This window comes from Phascolarctos cinereus, unplaced genomic scaffold (assembly GCF_003287225.1).
Source record: "Phascolarctos cinereus isolate Bilbo 61053 unplaced genomic scaffold, phaCin_HiC Scaffold_4;HRSCAF=312, whole genome shotgun sequence".
Taxonomy (NCBI): Eukaryota; Metazoa; Chordata; class Mammalia; order Diprotodontia; family Phascolarctidae; genus Phascolarctos; species Phascolarctos cinereus.
In genome coordinates this window covers 308,064,001-308,082,366 of record NW_027555847.1, presented here as the reverse complement: position 1 = coordinate 308,082,366, position 18,366 = coordinate 308,064,001, and the positions used below count along the sequence as shown (strand labels likewise).

At 38.2% G+C, this 18,366-nt stretch overlaps 1 protein-coding gene across 2 annotated transcripts in view; it reads left to right on the top strand.

Moving 5' to 3' along the window:
- VCAN (versican) overlaps positions 1 to 18,366 on the top strand; it is a 137,146-nt gene that overhangs the window by 22,604 nt on the left and 96,176 nt on the right. For both annotated transcript variants that reach the window (XM_021007938.2, XM_021007946.2), the window contains exons 4-5: positions 2,690 to 2,864; positions 4,966 to 5,093. In XM_021007938.2, coding sequence (XP_020863597.1) covers positions 2,690 to 2,864; positions 4,966 to 5,093 — 303 coding nt within the window. The remainder of the gene's footprint in view (positions 1 to 2,689; positions 2,865 to 4,965; positions 5,094 to 18,366) is intronic.

Here is an 18,366-nt window from a genome sequence, read left to right as displayed (position 1 = left end):
TACTAATGTATTCTCCATTCATCACATAGACCCCTTTTTTGTCCACCTAATCATCAGTGGCACATGAATTCTAAATGCAAAGACGTCAAAGCCTAATTTTTAGGTCAGAGTAAGAAGAATACAGAGTTGCCTAAATTCGTTCTGAGGCCTTCAGATGACTATAGACCATGTATTGAAACCCTAAAACCAAAAACTTCTCAAAAAATAACAGTGATGTGAACTTTTTTTGGACAGATTGTGTGGAGATGCTTATCTTTTTGTGTCAATTTATACAAGGTCATGAGATAGGAAACATCAGCAGGGAGAAAAGTTCATAAGGACAAATATATTCATGGATTGGAGATGGTTTAACTGGAAAGTTAATTTTGCCCATGCAAAACTTTTTCTGTTGTACTGGTCACTGGAGCTTTATCAATGGAAATGCAATGTTACATCAAGTTAGCTGCTTATTGGAATAACACTATCACGTGCCATAGATTTAGAGTAGGGCATAAGTGATGGTATTAAGAGGGCAAACAGCATCTCAGACATTGGCTAGCTGTGTGACCTTGGGCAAGTCACTTAACATTTATTTGCCTTAATCCACTGGAGAAGGGAATGGAAAACCACTCCAGTATCTTTGCCAAGAAAACTCCATGGACAGTATGGTCCATGGAGTCATTAAGAATCAGACAAAATGACTACTGATGGAATCTTGCCTTCTTTAAATTCTAGTTGTCCCCAGATCCTAATCCCTTTGGATTGCTCAGTCTCAGGAGCAGTCATGTAGGAAAAAGAATAAGAAAATGTAAAAGAAATCAATGTTTCTATACCTATCTGCCTCCTTTAATTCTTTACTGCTAGATTCTGGGTAGGGGTTCTTAGGATGGTTCTAGATCACAGATCTAGAACTGAACTGGGGGGCAATATGCTTAATGGCTTTCCCAAGGGCCTTCCTGGGGCCCCTTCCACACCATTAATAAATGATCTGTTAATACATGATGTTGACCCATCTTATTGGGAGGCTGTTTTACAACCTTGGCTTTTTGGTCTCTTCTTTTTAAGGGTTGTTTTGTGCTTGACAGTTAGCAGGCACAATGGACATAGAGCTGGCCACGAGGACCTAGGTTCAAATTTCTGTGTGTGTGTGTGTGTGTGTGTGTGTGTGTCTCTCTCTGTGTGTCTTTCATACACACAGACATAGGCTGTGTGACCCTAGGCAAATTACTCAACCTCTCAATGCTGCAGGCAAACCTCTGAGATTATAAATTGCAGGGAAAGTGGCAATCTGCAGTCATTAAGGGAGTTTTCCTCAGGTTCTAATCCCTAATCCTCTCTCTTATGTCTTGTGCTTAACAGAAATTAAAGAGATGAAGTATCATATCATAATTACTGTCTAATTAGATATCCACACATCACCTCACTGAAAAATGGCTCCACAGGGTCTAAATGATAAGTTAGGGAAAACCAAGTCTAAGTCAAGCCAACAACTGGCATTTATTAAATCCCAGTCTATGTGGGCAATAAAAATGGTTTGCTTTAGTTAAGGGTAATAAGGTGTGGACTCTGTTATAGTCGTCCTGTGGGATAGTAGTCATACTTTTAACCTGTATTTCTTTGAAGAATGTTGTGAAGTTAAAGTCTTATAGATGACAACTTGCTATTCCATACAGGTTATCTGTGCCAGGCATATAGTATGCATCTTAGTTTTGTCTATCATATCTCTATTCCCATGGAGGGGAAGGAATACATATTGTTCAGGAGTCTGTTCGATATGGGCATTTTGCACCCATTTGCCGAGTCAGCTTTTAAAAAAATTATGAAGTAGGCAAAGGTTTATTGCAGGCAAAAAACAATCCCTACTCTCAATGGGGGAGCCTAATTGGGAGACAATATTTAAATAACTGTGTACAAAGAAGTTATATGTGGCATAAACTGGATATAGGGAAAGGGAAGCCACTAAAATTAAGAGATATTGGGAAAGGCTTCCTACAGAAAGTAGGAGGTTAACTGGGACTTGAAGCCAGGGAAGCTGGGAGGCAGAGATGAACAAGGGGAACATTCCAGGCATGATGGAATAGTTAGAGAAGATGCCTAGGATGGGGGAATGGACTGCATTGTTTGAGAAACAACAAGGAGGAAGAAGTTACTGGATCACATTGTGTAGGGGTGGGGTATAAGAAGACTGGAAAGGTTGGGAGGGATAAGTTGTGAAGGGCTTTAAAAGACAAACAGGAAGTGAGGCAGATGGAGGTTAAATGACTTGCCCAGGGTCACACAGCTAGAAAGTATCTGAGGCTGGATTTGAACTCAGGTCTTCCTGACTCCAGGCCCATACTTTATTCATTGTACCACCTACTTGCCTCATATGTACACTTCTAAAGTTGATACCTGGAGACAACAGAGCTTAAACCAAAAGAATAAATCTCTAATGGCGACTTCCAGTGATGGTTGCCATTTGGAAATGTTAAATTATACCATTAGTAGGTAATTTCTAATGTATGAGGCTGGCTCAGCCCATCTGTGACCTTGCTTTGTTTTTTAATTTGGTTTACCTAAGTACAAGAAATTAAAGTGTTGAGGCCATCACATTATGATCACTATCTAATTAGATATAAGCATATTACCCCCAGTGAGAAATTTCACATATTATTGTGAGAAACTTTAGTACAGCCTTAATCCCTTGATGGTGTTCTGCTCTCTTTTGCAGGGGTTGTTTTTCATTATCGAGCTGCAACCAGCAGGTATACTCTGAATTTTGAGAGGGCTCAGCAAGCTTGCTTGGAAAATGGTGCTGTAATAGCAAACCCCGACCAGCTAAAAGCTGCATATGAAGATGGATTTGAGCAATGTGATGCAGGCTGGTTGTCTGACCAAACTGTGAGGTGAGAAATCCAATGTAGACAGTCTAGACTTCAATTATCCAGAAATCTGTTGGTTCTCTCTCTCTCTCTTCTCCTTTCTCCCTCCCTTCCTCCCTCTCTTCCTCCCTCCCCCCCCCCCTCTCTCTCTCTCTCTCTCTCTCAACTTGACTTTAGTTCTTGGTGAAATTTTAGAGTATATTTTTAAAGGGATGACAGATGAGTATTTAGAATGGGAAACAGTGTTTGTGAAGTATCAGTATAGTTTCATCAAGAACACATTGTTCTAGATGAAACTCATTTCCTTTTTCTACCAGATTATAAAAATGGCAGATTTAGGGAATCTTGCTGATGTAGTTTATTTTGGTTTTAACAGTATTAGATACAGTATTTCCCATTATTTTAGTGGAAAAGATGGGTGACATGAACTAAATGATAGATCTGGGACAGTGATAGTAGTTATTAAGAGTCAACACTAAAAGAGATCTTTTCTAATTGCCTTAGGGGTGTGTGCTTAGTCTTGCTCTGATGTTTTATTTTGTTTTGTTTTAAATGATTGAGTTGTATAAAGGCTGGGATGGTATGCTTATAAAACATACTGCTAGCACAAAACTGAGAGGAGTAGCTAATAGCCAGAAGATGGAGACAATATTTTATTTTATTTTTTAAAAAATTAAATTTTTTTATTTTCAGTTCTAAATTTTCTCCCTCCAATCCCTCCTCCACCCTTGAGAAGACAAGAAATACAATGCCCATTATACAGTTGAAGTCATGCAAAACACTTACACATTAGCCATGTTGTAAAAAAAAAAAAACACGAAAAATAAAGTGAAAAACAATATGCTTCAGTCTGCACTCAGAGTTCATCAGTTCTTTCTGGAGGTGGACAGCATTTTTCATCATGAGTCCTTTGGAATTGTCATGGATCATTATATTGATCAGAGTAGCTGAGTCTTTCACAGTTGATTATTGTTATGAGACTGTTCTCCTAGTTCTTTGTTCTCCTAGTCACTTTGTATCAGCTCACAAAAGAGAGACAAGAGTTTAAAAAGGTAGGCTAGGGTATTAGGCTGAATTGAGCAAGACGAAATTTAGTAGTGTTTAATGTAAAGTCTTACACTTGGCTTAAAAAAATCAACTTCATAATACAAGATGGAGGACACGTAGCTGGACAGCAGTTTGCTGGAAAAAGATCAGGGATTTTTTGATGGACTGCAAGCTTAATCACTTAACAGTGTGACGTAGCAGCCAAGAAACCTAGTGCAAACTTAGCAAAGCATAACATCCAGGAATAAGGGGGTGATCATCCCACTAAACTTTGCCCTAGTTAGAAAACAATTAGAATGTATTTTTCATTTCTGGATGCCATAATTTAGGAAAGACCCAGAGAAGCTGGAGGGCAATCAAGATGGGGAAAGGTTTCAAGTCCATGCCATGCAATGATCATTGGAAGGAATTGGGGTCATTCAGCGTGGAAGAGAGAAGACTCGGGGGTGGGTGGGACATGACAGTAAACCTGAAGTATTTCAATAGTGAAAATATGCTAGTAATGAAGCATTATCCTATGGACAAGGGATTAGGCTTATTTTTTTTTGGCCCCAAAAAGCAGAACTCAGAGCAAAAGGTAGAAGATGCAAAGAGGCAAATTTCAGTTTGATGTAAGAAAAATTTCCTAATAATTAAGCTTTCCCAAAGTGAAATGGTTGCCTCAGAAGGTAGGAATTTTACCCCTCATCAAGCATCTTTAAGCAAGGGTTTCATGGTCATTTGTGAGGCAGTATACATACATACATACATACATACATACATACATACATACACATATATGTTAATAGATTGGAGTAGATGGCCACTGAGTCTTTCCGGACCCTAAAATTCTATGTCTGAAAGAATCCATGAATTCATTTAAGAAGAAATTAGCTAGTGGATTTAGAGCTGGAAGAAAACCTCAAACTCTTCTGGTCCAACCCCCTCATTTTTATATATAAGGAAACTAAGAACTGGAGAGGTCAGTGACTTGGCAACACCACAAGTAATAAATGGTGGACCCACAAGTTCTTTGGCTCCACGTGTGAACCTCTGTGCACTCTAACTTGCTACCTTTACCATGATTACCTTCTTTCAGATATCCCATCAGAGCACCCCGAGCTGGCTGTTACGGAGATATGATGGGAAAAGAAGGAGTCAGAACATATGGCTTCCGTGCTCCTCATGAAACCTATGACGTATACTGTTATGTGGATCATTTAGAAGGTAAGCAACCTCAAGTTTCCACAGGTCTCTGAAAGCTAACAATATAGATGAAAACTTGACATGAGGATGGAATCCCAACAGATCTCCCCTTTTGCTATGCAGAACCAGAAAAAGCATCTAGCTGAAAACAACCCTATGGTTATGTGGTGTAACTGGCTTAAATTAACATTGAAGCTGGAGGAAAGAAACCTAAAAATGGCCCATCAGGTTTGGGATTTCTATACTTAGGGGCAGTTCTTTCTGCAAAGCTTTTCTTGGATAATTTCCAATGTGCATTTAGAATGTCCTGAACAGAAGGCTATAATAGCCATAGAGAGGAAAGTTGGCATTCACTACACCCACAACTTCAGGTAATAAATTAGGTGATGTCAAGTTACCTTTCAGACCCAATACTGAGATTTTCAGTGGGAGAATAGAATCATAGAGGTTAGAAGAAACCTTATAGGTCATCTCATTTTACAGATGAAAGACCCTCCAATTTTACAGAGAAAATTGAGGCTTGGCAAGGTCCAGTGACTTACAGAAAGTCATGTAGCTAGTAAGTGGCAAAGTTAGCATTTGAACTCAGATGCTGTGACTCTCAGATCAGGGTTTTGTTCATCACAAAGCAAACCAAGAAACTCCAGTGTAGCACTGGAGAACTTTTCCTTGATATCTCCTTCATCATGCTTGGGTATAATAATAGCATATTATAAGTAAAATTACAAATAATATAATAATTGAGAATAAATAGCATATACTATTTGTTATTTTTGTCATCATTACTGGTTTTGGACCATACTTATGATTTCATTGGTTTAGGGAACTTTTGGTTAGGAAACTCCCTCCACCAATGCAGGCCACATCTGCTCTGTGACTTCCAGTATTAGAGGGTTGCCTGAGGCATTGAGGAGTTAAATGACTTGCTCAGGGTCACAGCCAAGATGTGTCTGAGGCAGGACTCAGGGCTAGCTGACTCCAAAGCCGATTCTCTAACCACCAGACAGTGCTGTCTCCTTAAGATGAGTTGTTATTTCTAATTCAGAATAGAATTGCAATTTTATCACGTTTTCCCATTTTTAATGGTTACTTAAAAAAAAACATGGCTTAAATGATGTCTACATCTTCAAGGCCTGAAGCAGCATGTTCAATAAAAGGGGATGAGTTTTAATATTTGTTATAATGAAGTATTAATTACATCAACAAATTTGTCAAGAGATCAAATTATAAATAGTTCTACCTTAGTAGGACTGTATTCTTAGACTAGTCCAGATTTACTATTCTGAGGTGACTATAGAAGTAGAAGGATCATCCCCGTAGCCTCATTCATTTACTCATTCATTCATTCATTTGCTCATTCATTTATTCAATAGACATTTATTAAATACTTTCTATATATCAATGTGCTAGCCACTGAGAGAGACACAAAGTTTAGATAAGACATAGTTTCTGCTTTACGAAGTTTGCAGTCTTAAATTCCTGCTGCGCTATAAAAGATCTTCGGTTTTTCCTACGAAATAGATTATTAATCTCTAGAATAATTCCCTGAGGGTTGGAGCCCCTTCCCTTTCCTCAGTTCCCTATTGCTCTAGGAACATCAAGAGAGTCATCCCCTAAAACAAAAGCTAACCAACTCCTCGAGTCTGTATGTATGTATGCAATGTTCCATACTCACAATTCCTCACTTTTACAAAGAGGTTACAATGGTGCATTTTATCCTCTCTTCTTCAGTGTATGCCATTACAATCATGCACCACAATTTGTTCAGCCGTTTATCATTTTATTATTCTTGATGAGATTACTTGGAAAACATGCTGTTAGTGTTTGATTAAGCACTATTATGCTTCCAGAAAGTGATGAGGAAAACCTTGGAGTACAGAACTTAGATTAAATTTGAGATGGGACATTTATACCAAATCAGAAGAATATTACCTGTTTCCAACACTTTCATTTCTGATTTAATATCTAAAATATGGAGAGGCAAGAAAGATTCTATGTCTCAAAGGCATTATGAACAGCACAGGACATTAAACACAGGCTGGAGTTTGTCTGAATAGGACTTCATGTTGCAGTTCCCACTAACCAGCTACTTAAATCAGTCTGAGACTGTTGCTTGTTTCTAAGGAGAGGCCTTGAGAAATAGCAGAGAAAATCAGAATGTTCCCAGTTACGTTGTTCTGATCATTCTTCCTTCCTTGGTTGGTTGGCCTTTGGAAACCTTGGCAAATTACTCAGTATTCTTTTCCTTCTTGGCTTGGAATGGAAGGTTGCAGAGTCCTTATACAAATGTTAAGTTAAGGCAAAGAGAGAAAGGAATACAAGATAATTTATGATGTAAATTTTATAATATCATCACTGAAATAGAACTCTTAACCTGGAGAGAAAAGGCCAATTACTAAATTATAATTAATGTGGAAAACCAAGACAATGAAGTTATACTCAGGGCTTCTATTTGCTGCATAACAGAAGATTCCCATGAAAATGGGTCATAATTTTTCTAAGTTTGTTATTATATTCAATTGTATCATACGCCTTGCTTTTATCCTAAATCATTCTTTGGAGCCAAGAGTGTGTGGGAGGGTGTAATCTTTACAGAAATTGATATTCTTAGAATGTATATCATTGAATGATTTGGACAGTAGTTGGGAGCCAAAGTACCTTGACCTTGGATCAGAAGTCACATTTTACCAGATGGTTTTACAAAGCCAAGAAAGCTAAGAATGAAGGGGATTGTAGTTCAAAGACGTAATTAATTTATAGTTTTAATTTTGTTATTTATTGAGAAAGATGCTTATTTAGTTAACATTTCAACTTTCCTTTTTCTTCCTTTCTTTTATAATAAAGTCATAGTTAAGTATTCCTCCTGGCACATAGTTTCCTCCATGAAGTCCAAACAATTGGACTAAATTAAATTCAGCCAGATAGGATAAAAAACATATGCGTGCTTTAAAAAAAACAATCTTAGGAGAGTCACAGATATTAAACTACGGCTATAATTATGAATCAAATACTTAGTAGCAGTTAAAAAAACAATAGAATAGGAGAACAATTATAATTAGCTCCCTAAGAGCAGGCAGATATAGTTGAGGAAAAAAAATCTGCCATTATGGTAGATCATTAGCCATGATTCAACAATGAAGCACTATTGTTAAGAAGTCTGTGAAGAGGGATTTATAAATGGGACTCTAGCATGGCAGAGCTATGCTAATCTTTGGGGGTAGGATTGCTTCATCTTTGACTTTGTTTCCCCATTACCTAACACAGTGCACATAGCACATGGTAGGTTCTTAATAAATAGTAGGTGCTTGTAGATTGATTGATCCTTGATTACTAATGAGGTATTTAATAAAAGATCTACTTTGTATGACTGTTAGACTAGTCTTTTAAACACCATTTGTGTTATGTCAAATACCTACATAAGAATATATAATAACTTTCTGTCACTTATCAGAGAAAGTACAAATTCCTCTATCTGGTTTTAAGTTCCTACATAAATCATCACCATTCTCTCTACCTTTCCACCCTTGTTTCACCCTTCTTTACTTTCTAGTCAATTTCTCTCAGTCTTCTTACTGTTCTTCTCTGCCCTCCTTCTCTGACCCTCCTCCAACCCACCCCACCCCAAAGATATTCTTCCCTCTGGTCTGGTTCATTACACTCATTCTCATTCTGTTCTCTTGGATAAATTCCTACCTGTTTGCCCACTCCTTTTCAGTTTCCTTTGCTGGATCCTTACCCATGTCACACACACAAATTGTATGTGTCCCCCCAAGACTCTGTCTGTGTTTCCCATAGATTCTCACCCTACATTCTCTCTCTGGTTAACTTCACAAGCTTCTGTGAGTTAAGTTATCTGTATGCTGATGGCACTCAACTCTCTATTTCTAGCTTTAGTTTCTCTACTTAACCTTAGTCCTGTATCATGAACTGCCTATTGGACATTTTAGATGTCCTGTAACATCTCTCAAATTCAACATGTCCCAAAAAGAACTTGCTACCTTTCCCCCAAAACCTACCCCTCTTCTGACCTTCCCTATATTGTTAAAGAAAGTGCCCAAGTTTGCAGCCTCAGTGTCTTCTGCTGTCACTCATACCATATATCTAACCAACTGCCCAATCTTGTCATTTCTATCTCAGTCATTTTTTGGATATATGACTTTCTTTCCACCCACACAGTCATCACCCTAGTTCAATCAATCAATAAGTATTTATCAATTAATTTATTATTATTATTATATACTTTATTAATTAATGCTTTCTTATGTGCCAGGAACTGTTCTAGGCCTTGTATATAGAAATACAAAGAATAAAGCAATCCTTAATTTCAGGGAGCTTAGATTTATAATGAGGGATACTAACAGTTGGGTATTCAGCCCCTCATCACTTCTCACCTGGATTACTGCAATAGCTTCTCATTTAATCTCGTTACCTAACATTCCCCCCTACTCAAACCTTTCTCCTTACAGTTACAAAAGTGATTTTCTCAAAGGGCAGGTCTGACTATGTCACCTCCTACTAAATAACTTTTAGAAACAAATATAAAATCCTCTCTCTGGTACTTAATATTATTCTTCTTGACCTAGCCCCTAACTACCTTTCCAGTCTTCTTACATATTACTCCCCTCCACATACTTTGTAGTTTGGCTAACTTACTGTTCCTCACATACATTTCATCTTCTAACCCTGTCTTTGCACTGGTTTTCTCTTCCTTGTATTGCTCTGCCCTCTCACCTCTATCTCTTTCAATCTTTGATTTCTTTCAAAACTTAGCTCATACCTTCTGCCTTCTACCTTTAGCTTTCCTTCCTTTCTTCCTTCCTTCCTTCCTTCCTTCCTTCCTTCCTTCCTTCCTTCCTTCCTTCCTTCCTTCCTTCCTTCCTTCCTTCCTTCCTTCCTTCCTTCCCTCCTTCCCTCCTTCCTTCCCTCCTTCCCTCCCTCCCTCCCTCCCTCCCCCCTTCCCCCCTTCCTCCCTTCCTTCCTTCCTTCCCTTCCTCCCTCCCTCCTTCCTCCCTCCCTCCCTCCCTCCCTCCTCCCTCCTTCCTCCCTCCCCCCTCCCTCCCTCCCTCCTTCCTCCCTCCCTCCCTCCCTCCCCTCCCTCCCTCCTCCCTCCCTCCCTCCTCCCTCCCTTCCCTCCTTCCTTCCTTCCCTCCTTCCCTCCTTCCCTCCTTCCCTCCTTCCCTCCTTCCTTCCTTCCTCCCTCCCTCCCTTCCCTCCTTCCCTCCTTCCCTCCTTCCCTCCTTCCCTCCTTCCTTCCTTCCTTCCTTCCTTCCTTCCTTCCTTCCTTCCTTCCTTCCTTCCTTCCTTCCTTCCTTCCTTCCTTCCTTCCTTCCTTCCTTCCTTCCCTCCTTCCATGTTTTATTTTTTTCCAGTTACACGTAAAGATAGTTTTTAACTTTCACTTTTAGCTTGTCTTGATCTTTCCAGTTTAGGTGCTAGTACACTTCATCCCCAAAGTCTTGTAATCATTTTGCCTATGGTCAGTGTTTACTTACTTATGCATATGCTTTCTCCTCCAGAAGGCATAAGTTGCTTGGGATCAGGACCTGTTTCACTGTGGCTTTTGTATCTCTCTCTCTCCCCTACCTTGTTTTGCCAAGTGCCAGGGTCATAGTGGACACCATAAATGTTTGTTGATAGATGAGGTTTTTTTCTTCCATAGCATTTCCTTTTTCATTAGCAACCTAGTGAAATGCTAAGTATTGACGCCAAATGTAGTTTGCTTCTAGAACTTTCTTTGACACACAGGATAGGTGACTACCTATAACACTTGTCTAATGCATCTCCCAAGCCCCACTATCATACTTAAGACTAAAAATACCTGGATTGTGACATTACCAGCTGATAGATGGCTTGCCTTTTTTGGTCAAGGAGGAAAAAATCTCTGAGCCTGGATTTTGGGATTTTTTTTCCTTTTCGTTTTTGGTTCATTTTGTTTTTGACTAATGAATGCACAAAAATTTCATAATTCACACACCTTACTCATTTCTTTAGCCTTTGGGAATTTAGCATCTTGATTGAGTTATTTCTCCCTGCAGTAATAAACATTACTATCTCTCAGTCTAAATGAAAAACCCTGGCTTTCATACATTAATGTCCCAAAGAGCTTAGAACAGAATAGCTTTCATCTTACTGTAATCAACATATACCAATCATATCACTCTGCATAGTCTACTTCTAACCTTACAATGAATTTAGCCTTTGATAGATACTGCCAAATGAATGGGGCAATTGATGGAAGCTTGTTAAGTTTATTACATGTAGAATGGGGTCAGAATCTTTCTCATTTGACCCCTTTCCCTGATTTATTGGAGGTCTTTCTCATCTTTTACTCTAGCATCCTCCTTGACTATAGCTCATTGTTTCCATAAATCTCCCAGGTCTAACAATTGGACTCATTTTAAACTTCTCTAGCATTTGGAAGGCTTAAGGTTGGGCCAAAAGCAGAAATCAAAGTCTGGAATTATCCAACCCCTTGAATAGACTGACTTTTGACTTAACTGAATTCTAGGCTATAGTGGATTCCTCTCTAGTGTGACTACTATGACAATGCTGATTTGATCCCCATAATTGACTTATTAATTATTATAATTATATTATATTTAATATATAGCATAGTAGAATATACTATAATATTAATTAACTTATGTAATACAAAATGCCTATATAAATCATTTAGAAGAATTTCTCACATATCCACCTCTGATTCAAATATTGATTTTAAACCTCAGAACCTAGTTCAGTATAAATGAAGTGGGTTAAATGTAAAATGTCCCAAGAGTCTTAGCTGAGTTTTAAGTTCTAATAGAATAGCTTAAATAGCTTTAATAACTTGGAATTGCACTAAGACTTTTCGTATCCCTAGCATTTGGCACAATGCCTGGCACATAGTAGGCCCTTAATAAATGTTCATTTGCTGACTGGGGCAATACACACACACACACACACACACACACACACACATAAATATGTGTGTGTGTATGTATGTATATGTGTATATGTGTGTGTGTGCATGTGTATAGTGATATAGTTATAGTTATTGAGGGTGATTTCTGATAACTCAATGTTGTTATTTATTTTTCACTGAGCTAGCAGAAAACCACAGTTCATGATGCCTATAACCCTATAAGGATTGAGTGGTATTTCAAGTTTAGAACCAAAGTGGCTGTTGTATGTGAATGCAGCACTCTTTGGAATCTTATAGGTCTGTTAAAGAGCTTGTTGGGGGAGGGTTCTGAGCTTACCACCCAAGCAGTCCCTCCAAGAGACACAATTCATAGTAATCCCAGTAGGCCCTTCTAGACAGCCCCTTTGGTTCTGTTAAGTCAATAATGCATAACTGCAGGAATTTATCACTGGCCTCTAAAGATTCATAAAGAGCAGCCTCTATATACATTACAGTCTAATGGAAAAGTAATATGTGAAGGGCTCTATAAATTTCTATAGTGTTGATATCTAAACTTCTGATTTCCAAAATTTAATATCACAATTCCCATTCTTTTTATGTTTATTTTTACATTTATCTATGCAGAGTTAAGTATCTATACTTTTTTTTATCTGGACTGGACCTGTGATTTTATTGGTTTAGGAAACTCTTGAAGAGAAACTTCTACCAATGCAGATTAGCAATCACTGGATAGTTTAGAGCAGGGGTGTAGCAATCACTGGATAGTTTAGAGCAGGGGTTGGAACCTGCGGTCTTGAGGCTTGTATGGCCTTCTAGGTCCCTGGGTGAGGACTTTTGACTGAGTCCAAGTTTTATAGAAGAAATCCTTTTATTAAGGGGATTTGTTCTATGAAGTTTGGATTCAGTCAAAGGGCTGCACTTAAGGACTAGAGGGCCATATGTGGCCTTGAGGCTGTTGGTTCCCGCCCTGGCTTGGAGTTTTAGAGTTTTCTGAGAAACTCTGAAGTTAATTGACTTGTAAATATGTACTAAGGTAGGCTTTGAACCCTGGACTGCTTCTGAGATGGACTCTCTATCTATTGTACATCTCTGCCTCTCCAGTATATATCATATAAGAATAATTCCAGGTTTTCCACACAATCCAAATAATTAGCTCCTCTGTTTACCAGTAATTCTATAAAGTCTATCAATTATAAAATCTTAGAGCTAGATGGAACCAACCTTCCTGTTCATCTGATTAGACCAGTGGTTTCCAAATTTTCTCAGTTAAGGAGCTCTTAGTGTCTCAGCAGTGTTTCCGTTGTGCCTGAGAGGCAAAAAAGCCCCCCCCCCAACAAACCCCAAACTCAAAAAAAAAAACCTAACAAGGTAATAAGTTAGAAATACCTAGCTTATTGAATGGTTAAATAGAAAATTTGAATATCCCATGTCACATTGTCCCTATGTGTTGCCTGAGGCGCTTAGGGAGCTGCAGTGAACAGTTTGGGAATTGAGGTGTTAAACAAAAAAAAATTTTTTTTTTGGTTAGATCAGTGATTTCATTGGTATAAGTATATTCATTTCAATACTCTGAGAGGAAATCCTCCCTATCAATTGTTCCTCACCTTAAGGTTTTAGGTTGTTTCTTAAGGCACTGAGAGGAAAAGTGATTTGTCCAGGGTTATAGAGATAGTATGTGTCAGAAGTGGGTCTTGAACCCAGGTTTTGCTGACTCTAAGGCCAGCTCTTCATCCACTGCTCCATCTATGTCTTGGTGTTTAACTTCTGAGAAAAAGAAACTTTAGAAACTTGCCTTAAAAGCATTAATTAACAAATATTTCCTGTTTGTACTGTGTATAAGGTTCTGTCCAGTGAAGATCCACTGTCATATCAGATATTCCAAAATAAAATTCCATTTTATTTTGGGAGTCATCTAGATCTGTGAGCCTTTCTTTCCAATGTTATCAGCAGTGAACACTTCAGGACTTTCTTTCTATGTAAGCTTGTTTTCATTTTTGTCGTGGGAGGAACCAGAGTAGTAGTTCTCAGAGTGTCAAGGGACCCTTCCAGGCAGTCCATAAGATCAAAACTATTTTAATAATACTAAAATGTTTCCATTTCTATGGTAAATCTTGGTAGACATGAACCACATAAACAGAAATTCTTGGGGAGGGAGGCAGAGTAAAGGCAGTTTTGAGACAAAAAGTGTGAGTGCTCCCAGACTAGAGGAGCTATCTATTCAGAAATACTAGAGTGAGAGTAATCATTAGACTCTTTTCCTCAGTTTTTCCATTGGTTTCAAACAATGTTATAGTTTCCTCCATAATGGAAGGGATCATAGAACTTGAAAGAGTCCTTAAAGGAAAAAATATATGTGGAACTGTAGTATGATCAAGATGCAAAAAGGAAGGGAAGATTTCGTGGCTGACCTATTGTCACTTGTATCACATAATAGTAAGGGCAGCTAGGTGCAGTGGCTAGAGCACCAGGCCTGGAGTCAGGAAAACTCATCTTTCTGAGTTCAAATCTAGCCTCAGACCCTAATTAACTATGTGACCCTAGGCAAGTCACTTCACCTTCTTTTCCTCAGTTTCTCATTTGTGAAATGAGCTGGAGAAGCAAACGGCAAACCACTCTAGTATCTTTGCCAAGAAAACCCCAAATGGGGTCACCAAGAGTCGGACATGACTGAAACAACTGAACAACAATCGTAACAATCGCTAGTATTTATATGGAGCTTTAAGGTTTGCAAAGCATGTTACAAATAAAATCTCATTTTATCCTCACCACAACCCTGGAAGGAAGGTGCTATTCTTATCCCTATTTTAAGGTTGAGGAAACTGAGGTAAGCAGAAATCAAGTGATTTGCCCAGGATCACACAGCTAGGCTTGAGGTCTATGTCTCCAGGTCCAGTTCTATCCATTGAACCACCCTGTGTCTTTTCAAGAATCAGCAGCCCAGACATTGTTTTTAGAAGCATTTTTCACTTGAATTAAAACATCACAGCTCTGAATAAGAGACCCTTTGTAACACTTCTTGAACATCATTTTGTTCTGAACACCTTCTTTCATATGCTAAATAGCTTTTTCAAGGCCTCACTTGTATAGGTAGCCCAAATAACTATTAACAAGCATGTTGATGTATTTCCACATAAATGTGATTTAATATATGTAAATTATGTAATGAACCAGCAGGCTGTTTCACTACATGAGTGTTAATTGTAGTTTAAATGCTAAGCCTGTTTTTTTTTTTAAGGGAAGCTACATCATGCTTCTTACTTTAACATAAAAAACAAGAAATTTAGGAAGTCCTAACCTGACTTTTTATTTATTTTACCTGCAAATTCAGAATATATCAAGCCAAATTCTGTCCTGAAATGAAATGAAACTTCCTTGGCAGCACCAGAGTTTCTCTTGATAAAGTTAATAAAATGTTTGTTTTCCTAAGGATTAAAGGCTCAAATTACTAGAGTAACATGCATGCTTTTGAAAAACTGAAGTGCTCCCCCTCAAGAGCTTATATAGCACTCTGTTAACTGTTAGCCAGCACATGCCAGTGAGGAATTCATTGTCCCTCGAGATGAATGTGCATTTGTTTTCATAAATGAGAGGCCGGTGTTGCTGATTGGCTACAGTGGTGGACCTGGAGTCAAGAAGACCTAAGGCTGAAATCCTGCCTCTGATGCTTGCCTCTATGATCCTGGGCAAGTTACTTACCCTCCCTGGGCTTCCCTGGCCTCATCTGTAAAGGGAGGATAATGATGCCTGTAATAGGGTTGCTTTGAGTCTATAATGAAAAAACCCACCTAAAACACTTTGCAAACTTTAAAAGACAATATAAATGATTGCTATTATTGGTTTTCTCTTCTAAATAAAACCAACTTAAAAATAAGAAGAGAAAACTTAAGTTCTTTAAGGAAATTTGAAAGCTATTTAATATTTATCCTGTCTTTCTATTGTTTAGAGATGTCACAAATACTACATATGTGTGTGTGTGTGTGTGTGTGTGTGTGTGTGTGTGTGTGTGTGTATATATATATATATATATATATATATGTATATATATATATATATATATATATATATATATATATATATATATATGATATCCTATTATAGATCATAGTACCGTGCAGTTACCTAACATATATGGACACACATGTATAAATATGTGCATGTGTATAAACTTCTTTATATGTTTGTCTATCATCTTATCTATCTATCATATTATTTGGAGACATATTTGTGTTTGTATGTACATATAAGTATAAAACCGACTGATAGAAAATACAGAGCATATCTATATACAACATAAAGATATGTAGCATAACATAGAATATAAAGCAATCCATTTGTATATATCCATGTAAAACAGCATATAAACAATTCATAATAAATATATACCAGGTGATTTCATGGCATGATGATGTATCTATACCATTTCATCTAAACTATGAACAACACTCAATTCACATCTTTTGCACAAATCTATGAATATATGCATACATTTAAATATAATTATGACAAAAATGTGCAATTCTTTCTAGGTAAAATAACTGAGTTCCAAAAAGTGAAAATAAAGTAAAGATCAATTAAAGAAAAATAGAAAAAAAAAAGCACTCGATTGGCAAGTTAGGAGCCTTAGATTCTCTTTCCACCTCTTGTTTTCCTAAATCATTTCGGTGAATTATTCCTGGATGAATATGACTGGTTTCAAGACATGACCAAGCCCAATGAGGCTGTTTGGGGATGATTAAAAAATAGAGGATTTATATAGAAGTCAGAAGACCTGCATTCAAATTCAGAATCTGCTACTAACTAGTTGACTTGACCAGAAGGGGCCTAAATTTACTCAGATGTGAAAGGACAAGATTGAAATAGAAAACCCCATTCTAAAAGTCCAATCTCTTTGGAATTTTTTTTTTATTTGCTTTCTTCATTACCCTGTGGAGAAGCTGTAGTATGGGAAGAGAACTAGATTAGAGTTTGAATCTCATCTCTGCAACTTACTTGCTGTATGATTAGGCAAATCAAATTCTCTGAGCCTCAGTTTCCTAATGTGTTAAATGGGAAAGTTACCACCTGTCCTGCTTACATCACTGGCTTGATATGAGGATTCCTGGTCTGGAAATAGTCTCCTTGCTCCCCAATATTGACCCTTTGGTAACTAGGTCAACTCTATAGTATACTTGAATTTATTACTCTCTTGTCCTATTGCTACTTATGCTTTATCAAACCGAAACCCTGGATTACTCCTACTGTCTGCTTCCTTTTTTTCCTACTCATGTGCTGCTGAATGGAACTAGAGGAAGTCATGAAACTGCTGACTGGATCCATTACAAATTTGTGCTTTCTAATCTCAACTGAACCCTCCTCTCTGCAGTGAGGCAATCCTACTCCTCCCTAATTGATTCTTTTTTTCCCCTGATTTTGGAGGCAATGAAGTTAAATGACTTGCCCAGGGTCTCACAGCTAGTATGTGTCTGAGGTCAGATCTGAACATGGGTCTTCCTGACTCTAGGGCTAGTACTCTATCCACTAATCCACCTAACTGCCCCCCTTATTGATTCTTTATCCTACTAACCAGAGCTGCTGTTTCAAGCTCCTTCTGTCCTCAAGTCTCTCACTATACTCATTGCCCCCATTCCAAAATGAGGACATCACCTCAGTTTCAGTAAAAAACTTAAGCCGCTTGTCACAAACTTCCCTTCTTCCTTCTCAGCTTGCATTTCTTTGACATTCTCATTCAGTAACTCTACTTTTGTCTTTGATAAAGAGGCCAAGACCACCTCCGTGAAGGGTGCTTGATTCCCTCCCATCTTCTCCATCAGTCTGACACCAACTACACAGTCCTTTCAGTAATATGGAAGACCTCTTGGCCTCACCATCTGCCCTGCCTCTGGTATCCTCAGGTCCTCTAGGCCATAACAGCGTTCCTTACCAGTATGCCTTCCAGATTCCTGGACACTGGTATTTTGTGCACATCTCCAGTGCTGATGTCCCTTAAAAGACCCCTAGGCTTTGCCACATATACCACTGATACACACTTGGGACAGATAGGTATTCTCCATCCAACCTGCTTGTATATGTTGTCTCCTCCAGTTAGAATGTGAGCTTCTTGAAAGCAGAGACTTTCTATTTTTTCTTTGTGTCCCCAGGAATTATCACAGTGCTTGGCATATTAGTAACTACAAAATAAATGATTTTTCCTATATTCAGTCATTCAGTCCCTCACTTATTGTCATTACTTCCTCCTCCTCCCCCACTCCAAGTCTTTATTATTTTGTGATTTCTTCCCTGCAGCCTACCAATACACTCAAGGCTCCCCCCAGCCTTAAAAATAAAATAAAACAGAACAAAACCAAAAGGAATTCTCACTAGGCTCTAACAACCTTGCTAGGCAAAATACAG